This window comes from Apteryx rowi, unplaced genomic scaffold (genome assembly GCF_003343035.1).
Source record: "Apteryx rowi isolate R43461 unplaced genomic scaffold, aptRow1 scaffold_116, whole genome shotgun sequence".
NCBI lineage: Eukaryota > Metazoa > Chordata > Aves > Apterygiformes > Apterygidae > Apteryx > Apteryx rowi.
Window position 1 is genome coordinate 904,934 of NW_020447375.1, and position 25,242 is coordinate 930,175.

Sequence of the window (25,242 nt, forward strand, 5' to 3'; positions counted from 1 at the left end):
TTGGTAGGAATTTGGTGATTTTTGCACRTATTGTGGTAGAGCCCTTGCTCCTTCCATGTAAGTAGGAGACGAAGGCCAGAAAACTCTTTYCTGTCATAATTCATAACTCAGGTACAGGTTGCTACTTGTATATCTGATGATTTCCAAAAAGAGCAAAACACATTAGGTCTTATAATACAGCCCTAGGGTTTGTGCATACCGAAACACGCTGGAATGGGTTCAGCTCTATCCTACTTCCCATCGCTGTTGCTGCATATCAGTTTTGACACCGGTCAAAAAGGGACCGGCTTTTACCAGGTTTGACTGAGGCTTAGTTGAGGCCAAATCAGGGAGGGTCAAGGAGATGCTAAGCAGATGTGTCAAATCTCATGCATTCAGCCCCAAATTTGTGCTCGCACAAAACAGTGGGTTTCAGGTGCCAGCTCTTCATGTACCTGTGTTGTATCTCCGTCTCTTCCCCTCCATGGATGCACCAGCTGGTGCTGGCTGGCTCGATCTGTGCCATGCTAACCCGCTCTGTTGGATACACAAGGACTTTGAGTGGAGGAGCTGCTCACCAGCTGRTGTGGCTGGTGCTCAGAGTCGCCTAGATCTTCTCTCTCTCCAGATGCAGCTTAGAGCCAAAGTTGTTGCCCTCCATGTGACATTAGCAAAGGATCTGGCCCACGGGGGCCTCATGGTGAGAGGCTAGTTGAGAAAGCTAACTGAATGACCTCCGTATTCTTGTGGTCGCAGACCAAGTGGTACTTGTTTTCTGATATAAAATGCAGTGGAAGAGTTAGTTTTACTCTGTCTGCCGCTAGCTTTTGCCATATTTCAGCTAAATGCAGGATTGCCCCAATCTTCTCTTCTTCTGATTTTGCTGTGCTGAAGTCAGTGGAGCAAGCAGAGGAATTGCAGTTGCCTTCTGCTGCAGCAACCTGCACAYGCTGCGCAATTCTCATTTGCAGATTTATGGGGCCACAAACTATGCCCATGACATCTGCCCATGCCCTAGTTATTTATCCCAAGACTAAAATGATGATACACTTTTTGTGACATGACAAGTGGCTGTGTGTCTTGCAGAGCGTGTTGGGTCAGAACCGAAGCTCTAAGACTTCAGGGACTGTCAGTAAAAACAGTAGCGGGGACAAACTGCGATTTTTCAAGTTATGCATGTTTTCAGAAAAGGATCATTCTGAAATATTTAAAAAYGTAAAGCTCTCAGGTAGAGGCAGAGTAACCTGTTTCTTAAATCTTCARAAAAGGAGTTTGGGGTTTTCAGATAAATTCTTGCTGCTCCCAGATATAAATCCCCTTTGRCTGTTACTCAGGCACTGTAAAACTTAATCCCATTGGGCCGTACTGTTTTGACAGAGTGAAATGTTGGGAAATGAGGTAAGAGGTGCAAGATAGGAGCTTGAAACACTCCGTTTACTGCGACTTTTAACGCTTGAGGCTTACCTGGAAATTCRGGTTTGCCCTCCCTTTGGATTGGTATCTTCCTTTCTTCGCATCGACTCTGTCGGCCACATTCCAACCTGCTCACGTTCAATGGGAGAAATAACTCTGGTGCTAGGGTTTAACTTGGCTTCACATTTTATTTTAAAAGTTTTGTGTGGCCCTAATCATAATCTTTTATCGGAGATGGATGAATACACTCATGTTCTCATCCAGGTTCTCCTGCCTGTTTTCTGCCTCCTGGTTCTTTGTGTCACACTAGTGGAAGGGTAGTTGGTGGGAACCTTTGCCCGACTGGGAAAGACAAAGGAATTAAGCCTAACTTAATTTCTTTAACTGCCAGGGATGGAGGATGAGGCCACTTGGCCATCACTTGTTATCCAGGCTGGGGATGGATGGAGGGTTTTTGCCACCTTTTTCTCCTAAGGAGCAACAGCCTGGAGGCCAGATGAACCGATAGCACAACTTCAGAGCAGCCTTGAGGCTCCCCTTAACTTAAATACTCTGCAGAGCTTTGGGGCTATTCTTTTGATAATAGTGTAATAAATGGTGCTTATTTGAAACAGCAAATGAAGAGCATGGTTTGGTCAAAGCTCCTGCTAGTTTCTTCTTTCACAACCCCAGTCTGCCCATTCTGATGTGTTGAAGGGGCTCTACAGATCTGGCTGTGCTGGCTTGGTATGAGTTGGGGTTGGGGGGAAATCCTTGGTCTTTTGGTAAGCTTCTGTCAAGTGCTTTATGCAAGGGTCAGAATTCAAGCTCTCCAGTTGTCTAAGGTTTTAAATGGAACCAGAAAATCTAGCTTAGAAATTAAAAAATATATATATTCTAGAATTAAATTTGCTTCTAGTGATGATAGTATCATCAGCAAAGAGTGGTACTATCTTGCTCCAACGTGACAGGCAGACTACAGATTTGTATAGCAAATTCACCCCTTAAAAAAAATAAAATGCCGTGACTATGGATTTCAAGATAAAACAAAGCTGTGTAAGATTAATGAACTACACCTAGGAAAAAGGCAGTTAACACYCCCAAGTTTCCGTTTCCACACAAGCATCTCTAACCATCTGGGTTGCCTCCTGCCCCCTAAGCTCAGGACCAACAGAAGGAGCACCTGAGGGCCTGGTATCAGAGCCCAACTATTGGGTCTAATTTAGAGCAAATGCCTTAATGTCCTCCTCCGGAGACTGGAGGTTGTTGTGGGCCACGGGAACTGCTCAGSCCCTTCAGACAAACTCCAGACCTGTCTGGGCAAAGTCTCGCTGAAGGCTGCTGATGTCAAGGTAGAGCTTGGAGGACTGACGTGCTCAATTCACTGCRCTGAGCGCTGCGGAGCAGTCCTTACTTTGCATGTTAGTTTAAAAAGCTTAGGTAGTCGTAGACAATAGTAGCAGGTTTGTCATTTTGATTTACTACTGGGCCTTCATTATCCGTAAAGAATAATCCCGGTTTATAGTGTACCTATATTTCACTGAGAAATTTCCATCACATTGACCTTATCTTTTGTCCCAGTGAGAACAAATTGGCATTTCTTGAGATCTGATTAATGTTTTAATCCRTAGACGCCAGGGGTGAAAACAAGTGAGAAGTGCCAATGCCTGTGTTTCTTGTCTGTTGAGAAGACCTCCTGTGAGTTTATTTTCATAGCACTTTCCAAAAATACCTATGTTTTTACCCACACATCACTAGATAAATGAATAAATCAATGCATGCACGCATAAGCTTCATTTTGTGGTAATGAGCTTTGCCTGACTCGCTTCTTTTTTTTGTTTTCAAGAACCGAAGAAATAAAAATCCAACCTTATGCTGCTTTGAAAATGTTACATGGTTTCAAATCTCTGCCTCCAAATGGCCCGAAGCAGGAAAAATGTGAATCGTTTTTTAACAAAGCTCCTTTTATCTGTAAAGCACAGACAGTGCTCTTTTTATCTATAAAAGCAGAAAAATATAATTAGCAATTATATTAAAAACAAATATTAATTAACCTGATGGGCATTTTCCCTTTGATTCCAACTTAGTTCCCTGGTAGTTTCTTCTATAACATTGTCCACACTGACACCTACTGGTACTTTCAACAGCCTGGCTCGCAGGCTGCATCTTCACGAACAGCTCATGCGATGGAAATTAGGGAAATTAGGAAAATCGAGAGGACAGTAGCTGTGTTCWTGGAGATACCGATGGCCACCCAAGGAAAAGCTCCCCACCACCAAGCCAGGCTTTGAACTCCTGCTCCCTTCTCTGTGCTGCGACATCGATCTTGAGTCTTAATGCAATATCTAAAGAARAGACTATGGCAACAGAGCCACTCTGTTAAATCTCAGCTTCTTGTTAAGAAGATCAAGCATAAAAACTGGGTAGATACCCACTTCCACAAAGCTTGGTGACTTATGAAAATGCACCAGAGCTGGTGGGTGTTTCCTTCCSCTGAGAGTTTATTTTCCTTGGGAAATAAACTTCCTTGTGTTCATTTGAGTAGCTTTCATTTTCGCACTGATARTGCCTGTGTATTATTAAACATTCAATTAAGGTCTTGGAGATGCATTTGAAATAACTTCTTATTTCCTACTGGTGGTGTGGTATTTGCAGTATCTCGCYGTTGTAATAACAGTAATTGAAAAGTGTCTTTATGATAGCAGAAATCCATTTCATCCTTAATCCATGAAGTGGTAGAGGCATTGGATATCTTAGTAGATAACCCCAAGACTAGGCAGCTGGAGGAAGGAAGAAAAGCACCAGAAATGGAGTTACTGATGTGGTAAAATTGAAATGGCCTCATTTCCATACTTCACAGAATGCAGCAAAACAGCATTCGAGATAAGTTTTATTATTTACATTTTTAATATGTTGTGGGTTGGTGTTCTTGTTAATAGGGAATTGCTAGCGAAGCTTCCCAAAGTGACGTTTCCTGCTTCTGGAGGGGTCAGATCCTGTCCGCTAGATCCAGCTCCGGAGGGCACAGAAAATCCCATGGCGGATTGCTTCCCCACTCGTTGGGTTTTTCTCATTCTGCTCCTAGATGAGAAGCCTGTTTCTTAATTGCCGTGTGCTTCATCCTTCAACCTGCATCCACCAAAACCCTCTCCCAACCTCCAGCATTAGGATGGAAGTGTAGGAGCTGCAAGAAGGAAAAATGAAGTACGTGCCGAGCATCCACATTCCCTAAATGATTTGGGTACCAGAGGAACCCTTGGGTGTGTTTTCAATCCCGGGCAGCCCTGAGGTGGCAGCCTGGGAGCTTCTCCCCGAGTTGGAGAAGGAGCTCAGCCTATGTCTCTCGAAAGGCAGAAAGCTGTGTATTTGTAGAGTTGCAATGTTACCGGCTAGTCCTTTCATCCAGCAAATTCCTACCAAATACAGAGGCTGGATGATGAAGTAAGCAACGGTCAGTAAGACAGATTTTTTTTTTTTTAACAGAGTGTTTCTCAGCCACTGGAACCGATTGCGTAGAAACGTGATGGATTCTCGTCCCATGCAGCCTTTTTTTTCAAAAGCAAAGCTTTTTGGTTGAGCAGTTGATGGGCTAGATGAAGGGAGGTTTTTGTTTTGGCCTTTTTTTTAAACAAAAACGCTGAGGATTAGGTGATTCAGATGGTTCTTTCTGGCCCTAGAAAGGTATGAAATTCAAAAACTTGTTCCTAATCTTCAAAGCTTTCAGGGAGCTAAGCACAGCTTAGAGCATTTGCCTTTCATTCCCAATCCTCGGGCATTATGGAAATAAGGGCACGGCGTTGTATTTGAGCGTAGTACACAGAAGCTTTCTGGGATGTGGCTTCAGACCCTGGAGTGATAGACCTGGGATGAAACTCCTCATCGCAAAACATTGCCATCATCATTTTRGACTAGGCATAACTCAGGCTTGCTCCAGTACGTGATAAGGGAAAGGGTGCATTTGTCTTAAAGGCTTAAGAAATTCCTGCCTGACAAGTAACTCCTAGAATTGCTTATAAAAGCAAAAGGAAAYGGCCAGCGTCTCCTTGCCTGCGTGGTTAAAGCAGGAATAGCGGGTGGGAATTGCTGCTGTGGTTTCCAGTTGATTTGGGCTTTGTTTTGTGGCCTTGCTGGCTTGCTGTAGGATTGTGCAAAGAAAGCTTTCAAGGGGGTTTCGCTAGGTTTTGCTCGGCTAAATAAATACCCCTGGTCGTTAAAGCAGGGTTCAGTTAAGTATTTTAAAACTATGAAATCCGAAGGTCCTGATCTTTTTAGCGTTGGAACCAAGTCAGGGTTCAAATACTCTCTGGTATAATTTGAAGCAACCTAATAGCTTTTTTAGGATGATAAGGCGTAAGGAATTGGGACTGATGCAATTTAATCCAGTGGTGCCATGTCCTCAATTGCTTCGTCACGCTAGCTCCGAGGGATTTGGAAAGGGTAAGGGTAAAGCCTGGTCGTGTAGTACGTACACACCTAGACCTCCAGCTGGGGTCGGTGGGGTGCACAACAAGGCAGGCAGTGATCTGAAGGGATTTGCAGGTGGAAATATTAATCATATTAGGAAGTACCTGGCTGGCATGGGAGGCAAACTCACGCTGTTCTCATTAAAAAAAGGGACAGAACATATTGCAAACATGAGAGAAGATGAAAAAGCAAGGCATTTTTCTGCAGGTGATTTTTATGCTGGATTACCTTCAGTTAGATCTCAGAGGTGCACGGACAAGAAGAAGAAGAAAATCCCGCTTTGCCATGCGCAAATGTTCGTCGTTCTTGGCGTTAGGCAGCAGATGCGAAGTTGAGGGTCAGAGCGCACTGAATCCCGTTAGCGTCTCCCCATAGCCTCCTCCTAGCTGCAGCAAAGAGCACTTTGATCCCCTCGCGCGAGGTCTTTGCTTCTTCGTCGGCAGCGTGCAGCTTTGATAACAGATGTCGAGCGTGAGAAACGAAATACGAGCTGCTGTCGTGACTCCATACGCTTGGGGGCTGTGACGTGTCCGGGCTGCTTYGCTTTTCCTGCTTGCGTTTCCCACGGTTAGGTCAGAATTCACAGCTGCCGTGTCGGGAGGGCTCCTCATCTCAGCACAGCTGGCGGCGTGTTTGGGTATCGCCGAGAAGGGGAGAAGCCCTCCCCGAAAGCCACGTGCTTAAAACTCGGCTCCCTGCTCAGCCACCGGCGTCTTGGGAATTACTGTTTAGTCTGTCTTCAGTTCCTCATCTCAAAAGTGGTGGTAGTCGCCCTTTCCTCATGCACAGAGATGCTGAGAAGATACGGACGTTAAAGATGACGAGGTGCAGACTCTACAAGGCCATATAAATACCCAGGATAGCTAGAACTTGACACTTGGTTTATTGATAGCTCCAGTTCTACCAGAAAATCCCCAACTTCTGGCTTTTGGCAAGACCTCACATGCAGGACTTGTTGAGTGCTGGAGTAGTCTGAGYGTAACCAACCAATCGCAGCCTGAGACTGAATCATTTTGGGAGGCGTCGTTAGGCTTGACGCATCCTTTGAGAACAAGTTCACCCATAAATAGTTTTCTTACAATGCAGATGGGCTTAGCTCTCATGGAGAAAAGGCATGAAGGGATCTTTTGCAGTAGGTCCAAGTCCTTCAGCTACCCTTCCAACAATCAACATTGCAGTTTGTGCYGAAAAATAAGGCTCCTGAATATCTCAAAATTAATATAAAACGAAAATAACTGTCTATTTTGGCAATTCGGAGGGAAGATAAGTGCAAAAATAGCTCATTGCTGGGAAAACTTATGATAATAGTGCGGAGGAAAATGCTGACGTCTTAATTCAGGACATCGGTGGAACAGATGTGCTCTTCTCTTTCCGTTCTCCTCCCTTTCTGGTTTTTGTGAGCCATAGAGACTGGGAAATCTAAATAACACGCCTGTTTTTACCAGCACATAGTTGTATGATATGTTCTGTTACTAACAGTGAAGGTTTTCCTTGGCTGCTCAGAAGAAGTGGTGTTTATTAAGCATCATTTTGGGTGATCCTGTCTCTGTTCCAAGGAACCAGAGTCGATCCAATGCTCGTGCACTTGGAAATCCAAACTGTAACTTCCCAAAGGCACAAAAGTTAGGATTTTTCTGTGCTTTGGAGTTCCAAAAGCTAGTTAAGTAACCTCTGGATCAATTTGCTGCCCTTGCCTGTTAAGGAAATAGTCAGCTGTCCATTAGCAGTGCCAAAAACCTGACCTAGATTATATTTCCCAGTGTTGTTCTGTTTTTCTTTTCAGGACTGATACTGCGATATACTCAAAAAGCTGTTTGAAAGCACACAGTAGATCCAGTTGAGTATTTATATGACTAGTTATTGCATGAGGGATTGATTGAGACGTTACTGCTGCAGGGTTAATTCTTTACGTGCTCATATCTGTTGGTAATCTAAACTTTTATCGCCTTCTTAGGTCGAAGGATGATTTTATTTTAGTGTYGTGTTCCACTGCTAGGCAGACAAAAGCCTGGAATAAGTTGTAGGCGGTGGGATGGTCTGGGAAATTTTCTGTGTGATGACTTCCTAGCTCTTTTCTGCTAGGCACGGCGAGAATTGCCGAAGCCTTCCATTTGTCACCCCGTGAAGTAGTTGTATTTGTGGAAACCTGGAAATTTCTCAGCGTTCGTGGACCGGATCGCATATTTTGCCAGGTAGCTCTGTGAATTTTGGAGGAGTGAAGTATGGACTGAGAATATAAATTGGAAAGCAAAAATCCTTCATATTGGCACAGACATAAAATTATTCCGTTTGCTGTTATCAGGGAAAGAATATTCTTCTGGCAAAATTTTCACCAACAGTAACAGCTACAGACTTCTGTTTTGGGGGGAGGAAATATTTTTAGGTTGAAATATGTTTTTTATGTYAATCTGGCACGTCCTGCTGTCAGGAGGAAAGTTGCATCCCAGTTTAGGGTGCTTTGCTCAAATCAAGCAGCTTCTGTTTCCATCGAGAAAATTTCTTATTGCTATTTAAAATAATGGAGCTTTCTGCTTTATCAATATTGGTGCACACTGAGAATAAAAGTTCACCGGTAACTGCTTCAAAGAATGTATTTTAGACCTACATTTTACCTGTTTCAGTAAAATCATGTTGAGACTAGCTAATCAAATGCTTTTCATGATTTTGCTGTGAGTTTGTAGCTCTTACTGGCAGCATATGGAAAGGTWGCCTCTCTTCTTTGATTCAGACCTCTGAAAGCAAATATAGTTCATTGCAGGTTACTTGAAGAGYGGCTGAGTGGATTCAGTTAAAATGCTTTTTTATTCGCCATAATAGACTAGAAAATTAGTTTTGTTCCTCGTGGCCATGCAAGTAGCTTGTCTGAATAAGCATACCAAATTTGTTACAAATTAAGAAAAATATCTGAAACAAATATGTTGATTTACATTGTTTACTTCAAAATTCATTTTTGCAAGGCATTGATTGCCTTTTTTAAATAGTTATGGAACCGATCTAAGGATTTGTGGAGGAAAATTAGTGTTCCATACACATTCTTCCATTATAAAGAGAAAAACAAATCAGAGGGATTCAAGAGAGCAGGGGGAAAGAGCRTCCACTTTTCTTGCGTTTCAGTGAAATTTAATTAAAAATCCATACCCTTATAAAAAATTGCTTGCCATTTGAGAGAAATGTTATAGTGCAGTGACACAGCGTATTATGAACCATTTGTTACTGATTGTATTTTCTCAAAGCAAAGACTCAAGGTCTGCATGGTGTCCTATTGACTAGGGAGACCTTTTGGTCTCTCTGCATTAAAAAAAAACACCCCAAACCATTCCCTTCTCTGCTGGTTAAATAGGAGTGCATTGCTTTTTCACTGCTGGGAAGCTATTTTGGCAAAAAGTCTACTGAAATGAAGCAATTTGAGCAATAGTCACAGCAAGGTGTTAGTGTTTGGAGTAGACCCGAAATACCATTGAAATACCGGTTGTTTGGATACAGATTTCAATCCCACAGAAGCTTATATTCAAAATTAAGCATGGGCAGCTGGTCTTAGGCATGAAGTTAAGTCCTTCTTTCTCATGTTAACGCTTTTTGGCTTGCTGTGTATATATGTGTGTATATATATWTTTTTATATATTTTATATATATATATACACACACATATATACATATATTTTTTACTTATTGATTTTACTGTTCACTGATTTTTAGTCGGATTAACTGATGAATTAATTCCACTCTGTTGCCCAGGTATTTCTAATTACTTATCGCTCAGTTAATTCTCCACGTTTCACCTCGATTACGTGTGAATCGGTTATTCTCTTAGCCAGCAGGCCCCGTATTGATTTTTCTCCCCCGGTTCATTGCCTGCTTGATTTGTAGCCTAATGTCACTATCAACTTTCACCCAAGTAATTTGCTGTCTCTCCCATTATCACTGCCATCGTTCAGGGTAATAAATCCTCTTTTTTTCCGTATCGGTTCCTCTCTCACCTTCCTGAGCAACCCTCTTTTCCAGCTCTCTTCTTCCACTTGCCCTTAGCCTGTCCCTATCTGCTGTTCTCGCCTGCTTGTATTACCTCTTTGCTCTCTTAATCCTTGAACTCTCTCTGCTTGAATCCTCCCTCTTTGTCTTGGGCATTTGTCTTGGCTTTTTTTCCTCTTCCTCCCCATCTGGATCTCGTTGAGCTTTAAACCTCTGCCTATGCAACATTCTCTCCGTCTTCGATTTCTCTTCCTTTTGAAACTCTCGTGTCTTCTCAGAAAATCCTCCCCTCCATTAATCTACTTTTATTTCTCTCTTCGTGTTCCTTTGCGTCCCAGGAAATGAAGCTCTCCCCCGCTGACGGGACTTCTGCAGTTGATCTCTTATGGTGGCCTCTCGTGATACCAAATAAATGTGTGGTGGCAGGGCTGAGCTTCCTTTTCTGATATCCTCATCCTTCCTTTCTTGCTTTCTCATTCTTGGAGCATCTGGTCCTTCTCCAAGAGCATCAAGATTTCTAATTCTTATTTTGTCACACTGCCAACTACTTTGTCTCCTCCTTCTCCTATTACATTTTCATGTCGATCTTTGGTATGTATCTCTTCAGGTGGATACCCACTTTCTGTGGCTATGTGTCAGAAAATTAGCACTTCTACTATCTATCTATTAGCTTCTACTAGCTCCTACAAGCTTTCTTCCAAAAAGGAGGTCAAGCCCGAGGCAGCGGCTTGGTCACCTTTTTTAATCCATGCCCTATCTATTCCAATTCTTGCAGCTTGTCATCAAGCTCTGGGAATATCTGGGCAGGAGAGACAACGTGAGGCTAAGGGGTCATGAAGGCATTGCCTCCTCTAACAGCTGGTGATGGCATTTTGAGACCTGATCTGTTTTTCGGGTAGAAAGAGAGAAACAGATGTGCCAGAGCAGCATGGAGAAAAAGTCGCTGTGAGGTGGTTGCCTCTGAGACTATCTGCAACTTAGAAAACCTGATCGTTTTCAAAAAACGATTGTCAGACTGCATTACCCTAACGATATGGACGTAGCTAGAATTAAAACATGGTTTCTAATGCTTTGTGTCTACTTAGAGCAAATTAGGGCAGGAAATTTGTTTAATGGTAATGCACTAAACTGATGCATTTTTTAGAGTCTCTTTCCTCCTCTGTCTCCCTTAACAGTGCGCAGGGCATATAAGAATCAAAGCTGTATCTAAAGTCTTTTTTTATGAACACATTACAGTTAAACCCTAATGGACTCAGCCAGCCCAAATCCCCTGGCTCACAGTCCRTAGATGTCCTGCTTGATTCCTCGACATCCTTTAGTCTCGGAGGTGGCTGTAAACAACTCTGTGAAGCTAAACAAATCTTCATCTGCTCAGGGCATCTTCTACTATTCAGCCAGTCCCAAGGGAGTAGGACTTGACTTTATTTATTTAAAGAGTCCCTTAGCGTGCTCAGTACTGCTCAGAACTGGCTTTTTGAGAGTGGGCTGCTGGGAAGGAAACTTGAAGTGACTGTAGGACTTGAACACTTGTCTCCTGCCTAAGAAATAGCTATATTGATGTCAAATCAGCCGGTTACAATAAAAAAAAAGAGAGTTGAGCAAACCTTACGATTACACGGGAGAGAGCAAAGAAACCTCCTCTTCACTGATCTTAAGGACTATAGAAGAGAGAAGAAGGTTCAGTGGCAGGTTGTTGATTTAAAAGAGGCACTAGGAGCACCATATCACCCACCCCTTTGGGTGGTGAGGAAGATGGGGATGGAAGAGGTCATGGCTTTAGAATGGGAAAAGCAAAGGGCTAAAAGCTCTTTCCATCATCTGCACATCTCTTCAGTTTTGCACCCAGCAACCTGGGCCAACCTTCACCAAATATGGTCCCTTGTCCCTTTCTTTTGCCATTTATACATCCTTGAAAATTGCATTTGATGAGCACTGGGTTGAAGTCCAGTGAAACCTAGGGATGAAGATGATAAAATCAAACCTAAAAAGACAACGTTGCGTTTTCAGTATGACTAGAAGATGATCTCGTTGGAGTTTGTGCCTACCTCGTGCACTTTCTCGTTTGCTTTAGCGGACTTCTTCAATGAGGCATGTCTCTTTAGTGACAGACCTAATAAATCTTGTTTGAGTATGTGTCCTACAAAAGGTGCAAGTGGTCCTACTTGCCCACCATTTGTAGCCAGGAGGAAAGCTGTGCCAGGGTTGGATGTTCTGTTGTTATAACCTTAACTTTTATGGTGTAAATGGACTCAGAACTGATGAGCTGTGCTTCATGGGCCTGAAAATACCAGAGCTGTGGCACTTCTTTTTATTTCCAAGTGAGAAGAGAACGATCAGGAAGCTCCTGAATGATCGCAACCATAATGACGTATTTACGTGAGAACGCAAAYGTTTTGAATTCATGGCGAAAATTCAGGGCCTGCAGTTTCACCCGAGAGGTGTTCAGAGCTGGAAGTCACAGTGTGGAGATGAWCTTTTGTTCTTTGAGTATGTTCAGTCACTTGAGTTTCACTTCCACTTGGACTGTTTCCATTTTTATGACCTTATTTCCATCATCCATCTGGCCTTGTCCATAGTAATGTTGCTGGCTACAGCCTAGAAGCTAATTTGGGAGAGGGCTGGTTCCAGCTCAGTTTGGAGATATTTTGCATGACAGTGAGACACTGAAATTAGAGGAAAGGTTTTGAGAAAGAGGAAGAAAAGGAAGAGTATTAACCTTAGCCGTGGGTACCCCCATCCTGTGGCTCGTACTCCCCTCCCTGCTGGCTCGCCTGGTAACATGCTGAAATCTAAAATTGCAGAACAGTAGTGCCAAACCCCAAAAGAAACAAACAGGGAATTAAAGTAATCTTTTAACCAAAGAACTTTAAATTAGGAACATTTATCATATCTTGAGATTTTAGAAACAGCGGCGGATTGCTGTTTTATTCATTTCTTTGCATGCCCAGTGGATTCAATTGCGAGTTGCAGTTTGCATTTGCTTTAACTAAGCATAATTGTTGGATATGCCTCTCACGCTGCTGCTGTACTCCATGTTATATTCCTTTCATTTGGAGAAATTAATATAATCAAGTTCTTAAAGGCATGCATTATTTCTTGGGTATTAGGTGAGCCACCAATCCTTTTTAGTCTCAGGCAAAGATATTTCTTAGCATACAGTTTGCTGCTTATTGTTGGAATTGTGACTAGTTATTTTGCAGCATTTTAACTTTGCTTTTTTCTGGATAACAAATGAACTGTTATCAGATTCCCACCTCGTAGCTCAGAAGGACGCTAGGACAACTGCAGTGGAGGACAGGTAAACCCACCGTTTGAAATGTGTATTATTCCAGTCGCTTCTAAAGCTTGGACTRGAACACCCACACACGATTAGTCCCATGAGGTGCGTTAAGACTGTTGTTGTTCAGGAAATTGCTTGTGCGAGAATCAGAAGCAAACTGTCCGCTGCAGAAGACATCACATTTAGAAAAGACACACAGATTATGAAAAATGTGATGAGTATGTTGTTTTCCCATCACTGCTGGAGTCCATTAGAAAGCCGCAGTGAATCAGTGCAGGAAAAGGGAAATGTATGCCGCAAAGCCTTACCGACACGAGAGTCCCCTACGATTGCTACAAAACAGTTTTGACTTTGATGTATATATTCAAACTTCTCTTGAGTATCAAGGCTAGTTTTCTTTTTAAGAAAGAAAAGTAAGTTTGTAATCCTTTACAAAGAGAGGAAAACTTGCTGCGGAATAAATACAACTCAGAAAAAGCCAGCTGAATCAGAAGAGGAGGTTGCAACCCCAAGTTGCCATTGTTTCATACACAGGTTTCCAGCTGAAGTTCACGAACATTTGGGKTGATGGAAGAGTGCTAATAGTTTTGCATATGAATTTAAGTCAGGACACCTTACCATGGGCCAGTCTGCACCTCCTTGTCTCCCAAGACAGGCAGAGGTCAGCAGATCTGCTCAGCGACATCCTCCYAGTGCTCCATAGGGTTTCTCCTTCCTCCCCCGCCTTTCCAGCCCTGCGCTCCATGATGAGGTTGCATTAACAGGCATGAGTTAACCTTCAGCTCCCCATCGGCCACACGTCTTTTTTATATTTAACTTTCCCACTTGTTTTGGTGGCGAATATACTGCATAAAGTTAAGCTCTTGTTTGGAGGGACATTGAGCAATCCTGAACGTAAAAAATCAGACCCACCAGCTGCATTTCGATTTATAATCTTAAGTAGGCAAAAGACTACAATATGATAGTTTTGCTCCTCAGATTTTTCAGGGAGCACCATATTTAGATGTTTCCTGAGTAGAACACAGTAAAATCGGAGAAACAAAATCTTATATGATTCCTAAGGAACCGAATACAGAAGATAGTTATTATCCTGAACTTGCTTTTGCAGAGATGGTCAGAAAATAAACATTGGTGTTAATTTTGTTAGCACTGCTGTTGTCATTTCAGAATTGAAAAAATATTTGGGGCAGAAAGTACAGAACAGAAGCAAAAGTATTTTGAAAGCTGCCTGTGTTTAGAGTTTTGATGATTGCCCCGTAACTATTTTTTTAAATCACCAGCAAAATAACATATTCAGCTCTATAAAAACTACACCTTGGGGTAGATGGATTATGCATTCYGAACCGTCATCAAAACCATGTTATCCTCACTGGTTATGTGGTGCAAACCTGTGGCTCGTTAATAGAGCATTTGGCTGCAGAGTGAGAAAGTCGTGCTTTCAAAGCTACCTTTGTGTTTCTGTTCCCCTTACGTGACCTTTTAAAGGATTTTGGCCTCTCCGTTCCGCAGCTGACGCGGGTTACGTAGGATTCCAAACATCAAATCTATTTTCCGCCTCTTTAAAACGTTCTGAATATAAATGCAGAAGTCAAAGGAATCCAGCTGGAGAAACATGAGGTATGCTGAAGAAGTTTGCTTAACCATTCGGTTGAGTCTCCAGAGTCAAGGTTTCTCCTGGAAACTTGTGTCAACACTTGGTCAGGCTTTAAAGCTTCTCACTCTTTGATGGTGGTCAGCAACAGAAGCTTTGATTGAGGTTGGTGGTGACAAAATAGGATCGGTTCATCCTTTATGATGACCTTCTCCCAGGTATTCATAGTTGTAAGACCAGACAGACCCGGTGGGCAAGATGAGTCCCCTGACGTGTTGTGGAGGAGGACTTGACAGCACTGTGTTCACCACTGGCCTGAAGGGCCCGAGGTGTGCCAAAACCCGGGCATTTGATGCTCCTGTGGTCAGCACGGCTGCCGACAAACCCAGTGGTACAGCGATGTTCGGGACACATCTGGGCACTTGTGGATGCATTCCCTATTTAAGCCACTCTGCTCTGGCTGTTCACACAGGACAAGGTTTGGGCCCTTTGAGCATAGCATGGGGAAGTAAGAAAGATTATTTTCCCTCTAATTAGTGGRATAGTTTGAGTTTATTAGCTGTAAGTCGTTTCCGTACACAAAGGAGGGTTGTGATAGAAACCGCTTTGCAAAGGGCAAGATGCGGAAAATCAGACTGCAGATTCTCTGATCTCCTGCTAGCCACGGTGTTACCATTGCAAACGAGAAGGAAAACACGGACAAAGCAAACTCAGTGTGTGGTGCTACGCCGGCTTAACTGTTAATGGAAGAAATTAATTGCATAAAATTCCGTCTTTTCTCAGGGGCGTGATAGTGTGTGATCACGGAGCCAACCCAACGCATGTTTAGCACATGATCAGACAAGCACTTTCATTTGGGGCTAGTTTCAGTGGGAGGTTTTTCTTGGTAAGGACTTGCAGTTCCAGTCTTAGAGACCACAGTGACTCCAAGGAAGTTGTTGTCAAAATTTGGCGCTGCTTGTTGTCACAGAAAATACCTTGCTGTTTCTAATTTTGTCGATGTTCAGAGCGAGATTAGTCTCATACAAATCCGATTGCTTCTCAAGARAGTTTTAATTACAGAGGGTGTTACTCTGCTCAAGGCTGGGGCGGTACGCTGGTGTTCTGCACAGGACAGAGTAGTTCATAAAACAAACTAATATTTACATTTTCGGAGCACAAACTGGCTTGATCCTGGGATGCGCTATGCCTATGCGAGGTCTTTTGCTTGGTACGTTGAGCACATCAGAGAAGCTAGCTGATGTCTCAGCAGATCAAGCCCCATGAGCAAATGCTTCCTCCCTGTGCTAGGATTTTTGCTGCATCCATGTCAATACAAAAAAGGGGGTGGAAAAAAAGAGATTTCCATAAAAGTTTCTGTTACTGGACAAGCTGGGTATCTCCAGGAGAGAGGCACTTGTCATACTGATGGGCCATGAAGGACTTTGAAGAGGGGAACAGGCTCTAGGACTTGTGTTAATTCAGGTTGTAGAAGATTGTAGGTTTATGAAAGGCTCAAGCTTCTCTGTATACTGAGGTTGATTTTTACCTAAATATATGTGAAGACCATTTAGACACTGGGTACCACAAGCTTTGGAGTAAGATCTGGCCCTGATGAGTAATGTTGTTGCATAGAAACTAGACTTAGATCTTTTTTTTTTTTAGCCTTTAYGTCTGTTCTGTCTTTTTTCTAAGGCGAAATAAGAGTTTGGAATGACAATAACAATTAGTGTGGAGCTCTTGCTGTTTGATAGCTAGATTTGTGTTTCGGGTACCTTGAATATACATTGTATCTACATATAGTTGGAAAGCGCTGAACAGCTTCCGTTTGTCTGTCTTAGCATCGATTTTCTAAGAAATTTGATTTCTGTGGTTACACGCCACTGCTGCAAATTTAATCTCTCTCTCCACTTTCAACYGTACTCTAGATGTGCTTAGGATTTCATCCTGGCTATTAAACATCAAAGTAGTTCRTCGTGGTGGTGACGTGGATAGTAACGGAGAGTTTAAGAACGGGAGTTCTTAAAGGGTTGTCCAGACTGACTACAGCTCCCATATGAGAGATATAACCCTTTCCGARATTATTTAGTTGAACTCAAGGATCTCTTTAATCACCAAGGAAAAGAAATTTATACCTTTTTTTTTTTTTTTGGTGAATTTAGTGGAAATATGAATTTGTCAGTGTAATACAGTGGCTTTGAGCTGGAGTTCAGCCCCCCTGAAAAGATTCAGCTATCCTGAAAATCAAAGTCCTGTGCTCATTGCTTCTCTCATTACCACAGAATAACAGTATTTATATGCTTAAAGCAGTTCAGCCACGTATGGAACACAAACTAAAATCAAAGCCACAAGAATTAATGGAAAAATCTGTTTTTGGGTTTTTGTGTTTTTTTTTTTTTTTTTGGAGTGGAACTGTTCATCTTTCACTTCTCATGCATTGCCCAAGCAAAAAAAAAAAAGTGGAAAAATTGAGATGCTAGGGTTTTATCACTCATTTTCTTAGGAAGAAACCTATTATTATAGCACTTGAATATCTGGTCATTCGGTTGCCTTGAGTTCTGCTCAGGCTCGCTATGGCCATCCCTGCGCTGCTGAGGAGACGGCGGTCTCCTCTTAAAGGTTTGGTACGGCAAATTTCCGGATTAAATAGGAAAGCAGGGTGTCAGGAGKCCTGGGGCAGATCCATATGGGCTGGGGAGCGTGCCGTGCAAGTCGGGCAGATCCCTTCCCTCTGAGTACCTTAAGTGCCCAGGGTTCGTCCGTAAAACAGCAGCCTGGTTAATGTGACGAATGCTCCAAATTTTGTAGCATTTCTAATGCATTGAAATGAGCCTTTATGCTTATAAAATATACATTTGTGGCTTGCTAGTATATGACTGTTATCAACATTGCCGTTTCCTCGAGCGCCGACTCTCTCGCCAAACTGCGACCCAGATGACTTAGCTTATAACTATTTTTTTGCCCGCGCTTGCAAGACCTTTGTAGCTATTAGCTTTTCTGCCAGGTCATCTCAGCCTCGACAGGTTGTACAACTGTATTTTTGCAGCCTGAGTTTCTCTTTGGGTTTTTTTTTTCCACTCCATTTTTATGCTGGACTTCAGCGCTGGTTCTTCGCTGGAGAGGAGAAAATATAAGAATAGTTAATATAGACSGGTCAGCTCTTCCAGAGTGGCATTAATTTCTGTCTTGCTTTAATTCTGCTGTGGGCTGGAGTACCTTCTGTGTCTTTTATATATATACTCAAAAACGTATTTCAGTGAATTATTTCTGAGATATTWAATTAGCTTTCATCACTGAACTTTTGTATTGCCTCTGAAAATACAGTGTTCTTGGTACAGCTCTCATYTCAGTCCATTTAATTTTGTAAATGCAGGTCCAGAAGAAGTGGTGGGGTCAGCCTCAGGCTAGCAGAGGCACAAGTACCTCTTTAACCTGCTTGCTTTATTGCCTCTCTTTTTTTGCAATTTTAATTCAAATATTATTGCTTCTGCATGTGCCGCCACTGTGGCTTGCAGGATTATTGTTATTCTCGCATTGTTCTTGGCCTGGTTTTCTGTAAGCGAGATGGAGTTYGTGGTGCTAAAAGAGCGTATGTGAATCAGCTATACCATGAATATATGCRACATATTTGCCTAAAGGCTTGCTTCAGATGATGTTGTATAATGCCACCATATGTATCCGAGAACAGTTTGTTGCCTTTAACTTGTCTGGATAGAGATAAGAGGTATCGTAATTGTTTTTATTTGCATGTGTCATAAGGGAGCTTGGCACGCTACGTACCTTACAGAGTGCTTTCGGTCTAAATGGACAGAAATAATTCTGTTAGACGGGCGAAGCACACGGATGAGTTGGTTTGTGTTAGGGAAGGAAGACTGAAGACGAAGAGCGAGAGCGTTGTTAGAGAATGGGAAAAGACAGGTTGAATCAAGCAAAAAGAAGTGAGGTGAGATGGAATTAACAGTGAAAGAAATGGGCAAAAAATAAGGAAAGAGGGAGACATGGACCACAGGAAGGGCGTGGAGAGAGATGCCAAAGAGGAGGTCAAATGCGYGAATGGGAATAGAAGGAAGGACTTTACGGCTTTGATGTGAGTGTTGGGAGAAGGAGATGACTGACCTGCAGTATTTGGAATGAGAGTCCAGAAAAAAAATGATACAGTAGTCAAGGGATGCTAAAGTAAGGGAGAACTTGAGGCTCTTCAAGGCTCAAGATTTGTTCCCCTCCCATATACTGATTTTATGGGAGCCTAGATGGGAAGACTGATTGATGGGAACCAGATCAGGYAGTAAGACTGGGAATCTCACTGGTAAGTGGTTGATGTAGCTGTAATTGGTGACTGAGAGGGGAGGAACAGGGGTGTGTGGTTAGAGGTTTATTGGCAGAGAGAGGCATCGCGATCAATAAGAACCATTAGATTATCTGTTGCAGTTTGTTTGCACTCCCTGAGCTCCCAAAACATCCCCCGAGTGCTGCCCGGCTGAAAATATTTTCTCGAGTTAGGTGAAAAGCTCTTAAAAAATCATTTTTCGATCAAAGTGGTTAGCGGTTCTGATTGCCCGGCCCAACCAACAGCAACTACCTGCTGAGAAAGATGACACCTACACTGATGTTCTTGCTTTGTTTTGTCCAAGCATCGGTTTGGTAAGGAATATGTGCAATGGATTTAGGTTACCAGTAGTAAAGTTGGGAAGTTTTTTGACCAATATTTTCAATCATTAGTGAGAATTACAGATTTTGAGGTGCCTGCTTGATGGCACTTGAAAGGACCTGACCCCAACACCTTATAAAATCAATCCTTCTCAAGGAGTCTCGATGTGGATGTTCAAAAAAGTGCATCCTCAAAATCTGCTACCTAGAGCGTCCCACGTAAGAGCTAGAACTGTGAGGATGTGTCCACAGAGGTCCATGCTCACCTCCAGGCTTTTGTTCCTGGAGTATTTAGGAAAAACACTGCAGTTATCAGCTGCATTGGAGCCCAGTAGGAATCAGGGCTAGGCCCAAGTTGGTCTTCCAGATTCAGCTTCTCTGGTCCCTTTTCGAAGATTGACATTCAGTATTTGTTATTCTGATAGGGGACCTTTTTTTTTTCTTTTTTTAAGTCATTAATCTTTTGGAGACTCTGAAGAATATTATTTACTAGCATTCTCTTTTGACATTCTGAGTTTGTTTTTTGAGAATTTTTAGTACTGTGCAAACATCCACAAACTAAGTGTGTATGTGTGTGTGTATAAAGGGAATATATAAAATAACCTACTAAATTTCACATTACAGTTCACTTTGATATATTTTATTTTTCTATGACATTTATTTTACATTAATATCACCCAAGTCCAGTGCTCCCAAAGCCAAGAGTTGTTTTCTTTTCAGATACATTAGATATTTTACACAAACCTTTACGTATTTATTTTCGTGTTGGAGTCTGTAATCAGCCTTCAAGGGGCACCAAAAAGGTTGAGTGTAAAAGAAGAAAAAATACAGCCCAATAAAATGCCCTTGGAAAAAAAGGAAAAAAAAAGTCTAAAGCTTAGCCAAATTCTAGGATTCTGATTAATTCCTCTTTCTTAGCTCCAGATCCGTCCTACTGTTGTTTATACATACTTGGGGATTAAAAGAGCTTTCTGGGGCTTTGTGCTTATTGTGGCTTCAAAAAACACGCGGGCTAGAGCCTTATTCATATTACCAGGGGAAGGTTTCGGTAGGAAGCTCTTCAAGCAGAGCACGTTTGAAGAAAATGCCATTGTTTTGCGGGCTAAATATGAATGTAGAATTTTTCTTTAGAACATATTGGTTTTTATTTCGTTGGTGGTGTGTCTGTGGGTATTGATTTTGATGATGGTGTAATACAAGGGATGGAGCTAGCCCATTAGGATGCATGCTTTGATAAGATACGACAGAAATTTAGCAATGAGTATTCCAGAAAATAAGACAAAAAAAGGCAGACTAATACTTAAGCTACCTTGACAACAGGAAAAGAGTGAAAATAATCTGCGTTTGAATGCTGGAGAACAGAACATATACCAAAACAATGGGGAAAAAACCTGAAAAGAGCTATTTCTACAATAGATTTATTATTGTAATTTCAGTTCGTGTACTGTATTCTCTGCTGAAAATGCCTGTGTCTGGTTTACTCAGTATAAATGGATTTAGGCTGTGAGGACGATTCATCTGGGCAAAAGCTGGCACTGGCAAAGTAACAAGAAAAATGGGCAAGCTGGAAAGGGATTCTTTTTAATTATTATTTTCCTTGACACAGGGCAATTTTTAAATCTTGACCAACATCAGACTTGGAGGCAATTCATTCAGGGTTATGTTTCCGGAAGCGTTATCTTGCAAAACTGCCAAACTGTAAGCTTTTTTATTAATTTTTCTTTTTTTTTTTTTTCCACAGACACACTACGAAAGCGGAGAGTATATTATAAGACAAGGTGCTCGAGGGGACACTTTCTTCATAATCAGCAAAGGGAAGGTGAGTTGACACCTGCTTTAAGGAAAATGTGGTGATGATGATGATGATGTGCTCTTGAAATTTGGTGCCAGCCAATACTTTCTCGCCCCCTGACCCAGATTGTTGCAACACTTGACATTTAATTAAACTTCTTGCTGCTCTATCAGTAGGGCTTGAAGGGGGAAAAAAAAGAAAATAGATCTCATGCTGTTATATACATGTGCTCACAGTGAACGCTTTGGGGCTTGATAACAGTTATGAAGCCTCTTGGTGAATGACCAAAAAATTCCGTGCTTTCTCCCTTGATTATTGAAACGGGGTGGATTTTCCTATCTTCGTTCCCTGAGACAGGGCTACGTTATTACGGAATGCTTCGTCTGCCTAGCTGCTAAGCACAAAGCCAAAAAGGAGAGCAGAAATGCCTGCTCGCCAAGTCCATGGGTACCTTGCTCTCTCTTCCACGCCAGAACAGCTCTACTCAGCCCAGGGTAACAGCAGACTCGCTTGGTGGCATAAAGAAAGTCTCCTGGCTTAATACTTTTACTCAAATAATAGGAATGCAGAGAAGTCTGAGCTTTCTCTTTGGGGAAAAAAAGGAAAAAAAGGTCCAAGTTTCTGTTCCACTGCTCACTGGGAAAATAGGCTTTTTGACCACTTTTTTAACCTCTTTTCCCATAGAATCCTGATGGGATTTTGTAGATCAATTTTTTTTTTCTTCCACTAGAAATTCTTTTTTAGCTAATGCTATTACGCCTGGCAAATATTTGGCGTCTTTCCACGTAGCGGGACGCGGATGTTCAAGGGAATACACAGTGATTTCCCCCTAGGGATGGGATGTGATCATAAAAAGTAAACACAACGGGATAAATAGGCTTGAAAGTAGGCCAGTGCCAGCCTCCTGATTCATGGATCTGACATTTGCACCGAGTCACATATTAGCGTAGGCCTCGTGTAATTAAAGATAACAAAAAGCTCCTGGCATTCATCGAGGGAGAGTGTGGGTGTTGCGTGCCCATTCCCAACCTGGGGATTGCACATGTATTGGATTGTTTCCCAAGGCTGTTGTCAGCCATCAGGTACTAAAACTAGCTTTTTGCCTTCATCTTCCACTCTCTAGCTCTGAAAGCAAGTTTTCATCAAAAGAAAAAAAAGGGGTATTTTTCAGGTAAATCAGATCATCATGGGCAGGTTTCTGAAATGAATGTAATTATGGACTCTGCAGGTATTATTAGCACTGAAGGAGCTCCTAAGCCTGATCCTTCTCTTTCATTTTCTGCTCTTCACTGTTAAGTTTGATGGTATTCTCTCATGCTCTTTCAGTTCCCTCCACTCAGAAGTAATATTTCCTGTTCTCCCAGAATAAGGTCAACCATGACCCACGCTTCAAAATCCTTTCTAGGGCAGATCATTTTTAGTGGGTGGTAGTCCATCCTCTGTGCTTAAGAGGATGTCTGTAATCCATGATTTCCAACTTTGCCGGTCACTGAGCAAGCAAAGTGATCACCTGAGTTAGGAAGTTGTCATCAATGCACTCCAGAAGCCTGCTAGCTTGCTTGTGCCCCACTGTGTTGTCCCTCCAGCAGATATTGGGGTAGTTCAAGTCCCCCTTGAGGACCAGGGCCAACAAACATGAGGCTTCTTCCAGTTGCTTGAAGAAGGCCTCATCTGCTTCTTCTTCCTGAGCCAGGTGGTCTGTAGTAGACACCCACCACAACATCGCCTACATTGGTCTGCCCTCTAATCCTCATCCATCCGCTCTCAGGTGCCTCATCGTCCATCCCCCCTATGCATTCCCGCTGATCTCTCGCATAAAGGGCAAGCCCCCTCCTCGCCCTCCTGGCCTGTCCTTCCGAAAGAGCCTGTATCCATCCCTGGCAGCACTCCAGTCATGTGAGCTATCCCACCACATCTCCAAGATCCCAGTGAGATCATAGCCTTGTACCTGCACACAGACCTCTAATTGCTCACGGCTGTTTGCCGTGCTGCCTGTTTAAGCATACAGGCATGTCAGAGGAACACCCAGCATGCTGATTTCCAAGAAAAAAGGGTGAAAGCTTCCTCCATAAGGCTATTCTGCGGTCACTTCCTAATTTGTGCACATATGCTTGAGGTGGGCCCCCTTCAGCCCTGTTCTGTTTATTAGGAGGTCTCTCTTATCCATGTCACCCTGCACCCTTTGCTTGCTAACCCAGTCCACTACTTCCTCACTTGGCCGTGGGTCATCATCTCCCACCCCCGTCATTGCTGGTTTAAAGTGCTCCTCACCAGACTGGTAGTCAGTTGGCAAAGCTGCTTTTGACCCGCTTGGTCAGGTGGATCCCATCTCTTCCTAGAATTCCTCCATCCTCAGAGAGGTTGTAAAAGCCAAATCCCTGTTGTAAACACCTACTTGCGCAACCTGTTGTGGACACGCATGATCCATCCAGTCCTCCTCTAGACCTTCCCCCTCACTGGCAGGATGGAGATGAAAACCACCTGGGCCCCATGCCCTTGACCATGGCTCCAGAGCCCTGTAGCCACGCTTGATACACTCCAGGTCTTCCCTAGCCAGAAATTCCCCCAGGGACTAAGTTGAATTCTGCATAAGCTTCTCTTGCAACCTTACTGATTTGCAAAAGAGGTATCAGTGAATGATAAAGGATGGAAGGAATGGGAGACTACTTAATTTAACGCACGTATTGAGACGCAGGAGCTGCACAGTGTATGTAAGAACAACTCTGTGATAAGGGTACGGCACAAGCCAGGAGGAATAGAGCCCCAGCACTGAACCATTGAATAAATGAATCCGCGTATGCTGTCTGGGCTTTCTGAAGCAGTGTCACATCATGTCCCATTCTAAAACCTGACCCAGGCAGCTTAATAAGCCAGACAAATTTCTGGCTCTGGCTCATGTATCTGGGACCTCACGTGTCCCTTCTGCATTCAGCAGCTTCATGTGAGTATTATCACAGTGAAAGCTACTTTTGAAAGCTCTCTCCTGCCTTTTGTGTCAGAGCTGCTCCAGTGACAATACTTGAATCAAGCGAACAGAGATGATTTTTAAACTTCCTAGCTCATCACTTCTCTCGGAAATGGTTAGAACAACTTTTTTCCCCGTTTTCTTTCAGCCCGTGCGTGCTTCCTGGATATTTCGTGTAGTAACAGAACCAATTTAAGCTTTTCCCCTCTGTCTTCTCCAACTCCAGCCATAGCACTTGATCCCACTCCTGTGCTTCTTTGGTTGTTTGGGGGCATGTGGCTACCAGTTTAACACATGCAGGTTCACTTATCTGTGTCTGCTTGGGATCGGCAAAAACAGCTACTCTTGCAAAATTGGAAAGGCGCATGCAAGAGCAGGAGCTGTCTGAGGTGGTTTTAACACTGGAAAAAAAAAAAATGCTTGGGGAATCTGGCCTTACAGTTCTCCTCTATTTATTATAGTCTAATTCCTCAAGTCCCACTGAATAGAAATCAAAGTTTGTTCGAAACAAGCTGCGTACAGAAATCCGTTGAATAAAACATTGGATGAAAACAGTTTGATCCCCTCTGCTTGCTAAATGCTGCTGCTCTGTGCCTGCTCAGTATCTCTTCTTTGCAGAGAGATTGTGTGTCATGCTGTGTCATTGTACACCGTTTTCCCTTTAAAAGCAGTGGTTTGTCACCAGTTTAATACGAGATCGTGCGGGTTCTTTGCTGGTGCCATGGCTATTAAAATATGTCATCGCTTTGAACCACGTAGAAATTACGTTCCCGTAATCCCTTGGCATTTGTTTTTTAGGATCAGCAGAGGTCATAGAGAAAGAGCTAAAAAAGCGTATTAAGTTTTCCTTTGTTTGTCCAAGGATTTTTTTTTTTTTTTTTCCTTCAGCTACAAATCTTCCTGGCTCATCTGTTACGCTTTCCCTACTCTCATCTGATCTTTGATGAGTCACTGCAGATGTTAAATCTAGTATATTGTAGACTGAGTGCTCATTAATGACTCAAACCCACTGTTTTCGCCATCCGTGAAAGAGTGGAGAAGGTGCAGGGCGCAATTGTAAATTCAGTGGTAAAATTAAACTAGATTGTCTCTAAATCATAAATAAAGTGTCTGATGCCCCTGATTTTGGCTTTGAGAATTTGCATACAGACAATCTCTGATTAAAGCAGACAAACAGCCTGAAA

The 25,242-nt window shown here is 42.7% G+C and overlaps 1 protein-coding gene across 1 annotated transcript in view; it reads left to right on the forward strand.

Annotated features, from left to right (window-relative positions):
- PRKG1 (protein kinase cGMP-dependent 1) overlaps positions 1-25,242 on the forward strand; it is a 433,746-nt gene that overhangs the window by 276,997 nt on the left and 131,507 nt on the right. The window contains 1 exon segment of the mRNA XM_026081056.1: positions 21,043-21,120. Within this exon segment, the coding sequence (XP_025936841.1) occupies positions 21,043-21,120 (78 nt within the window).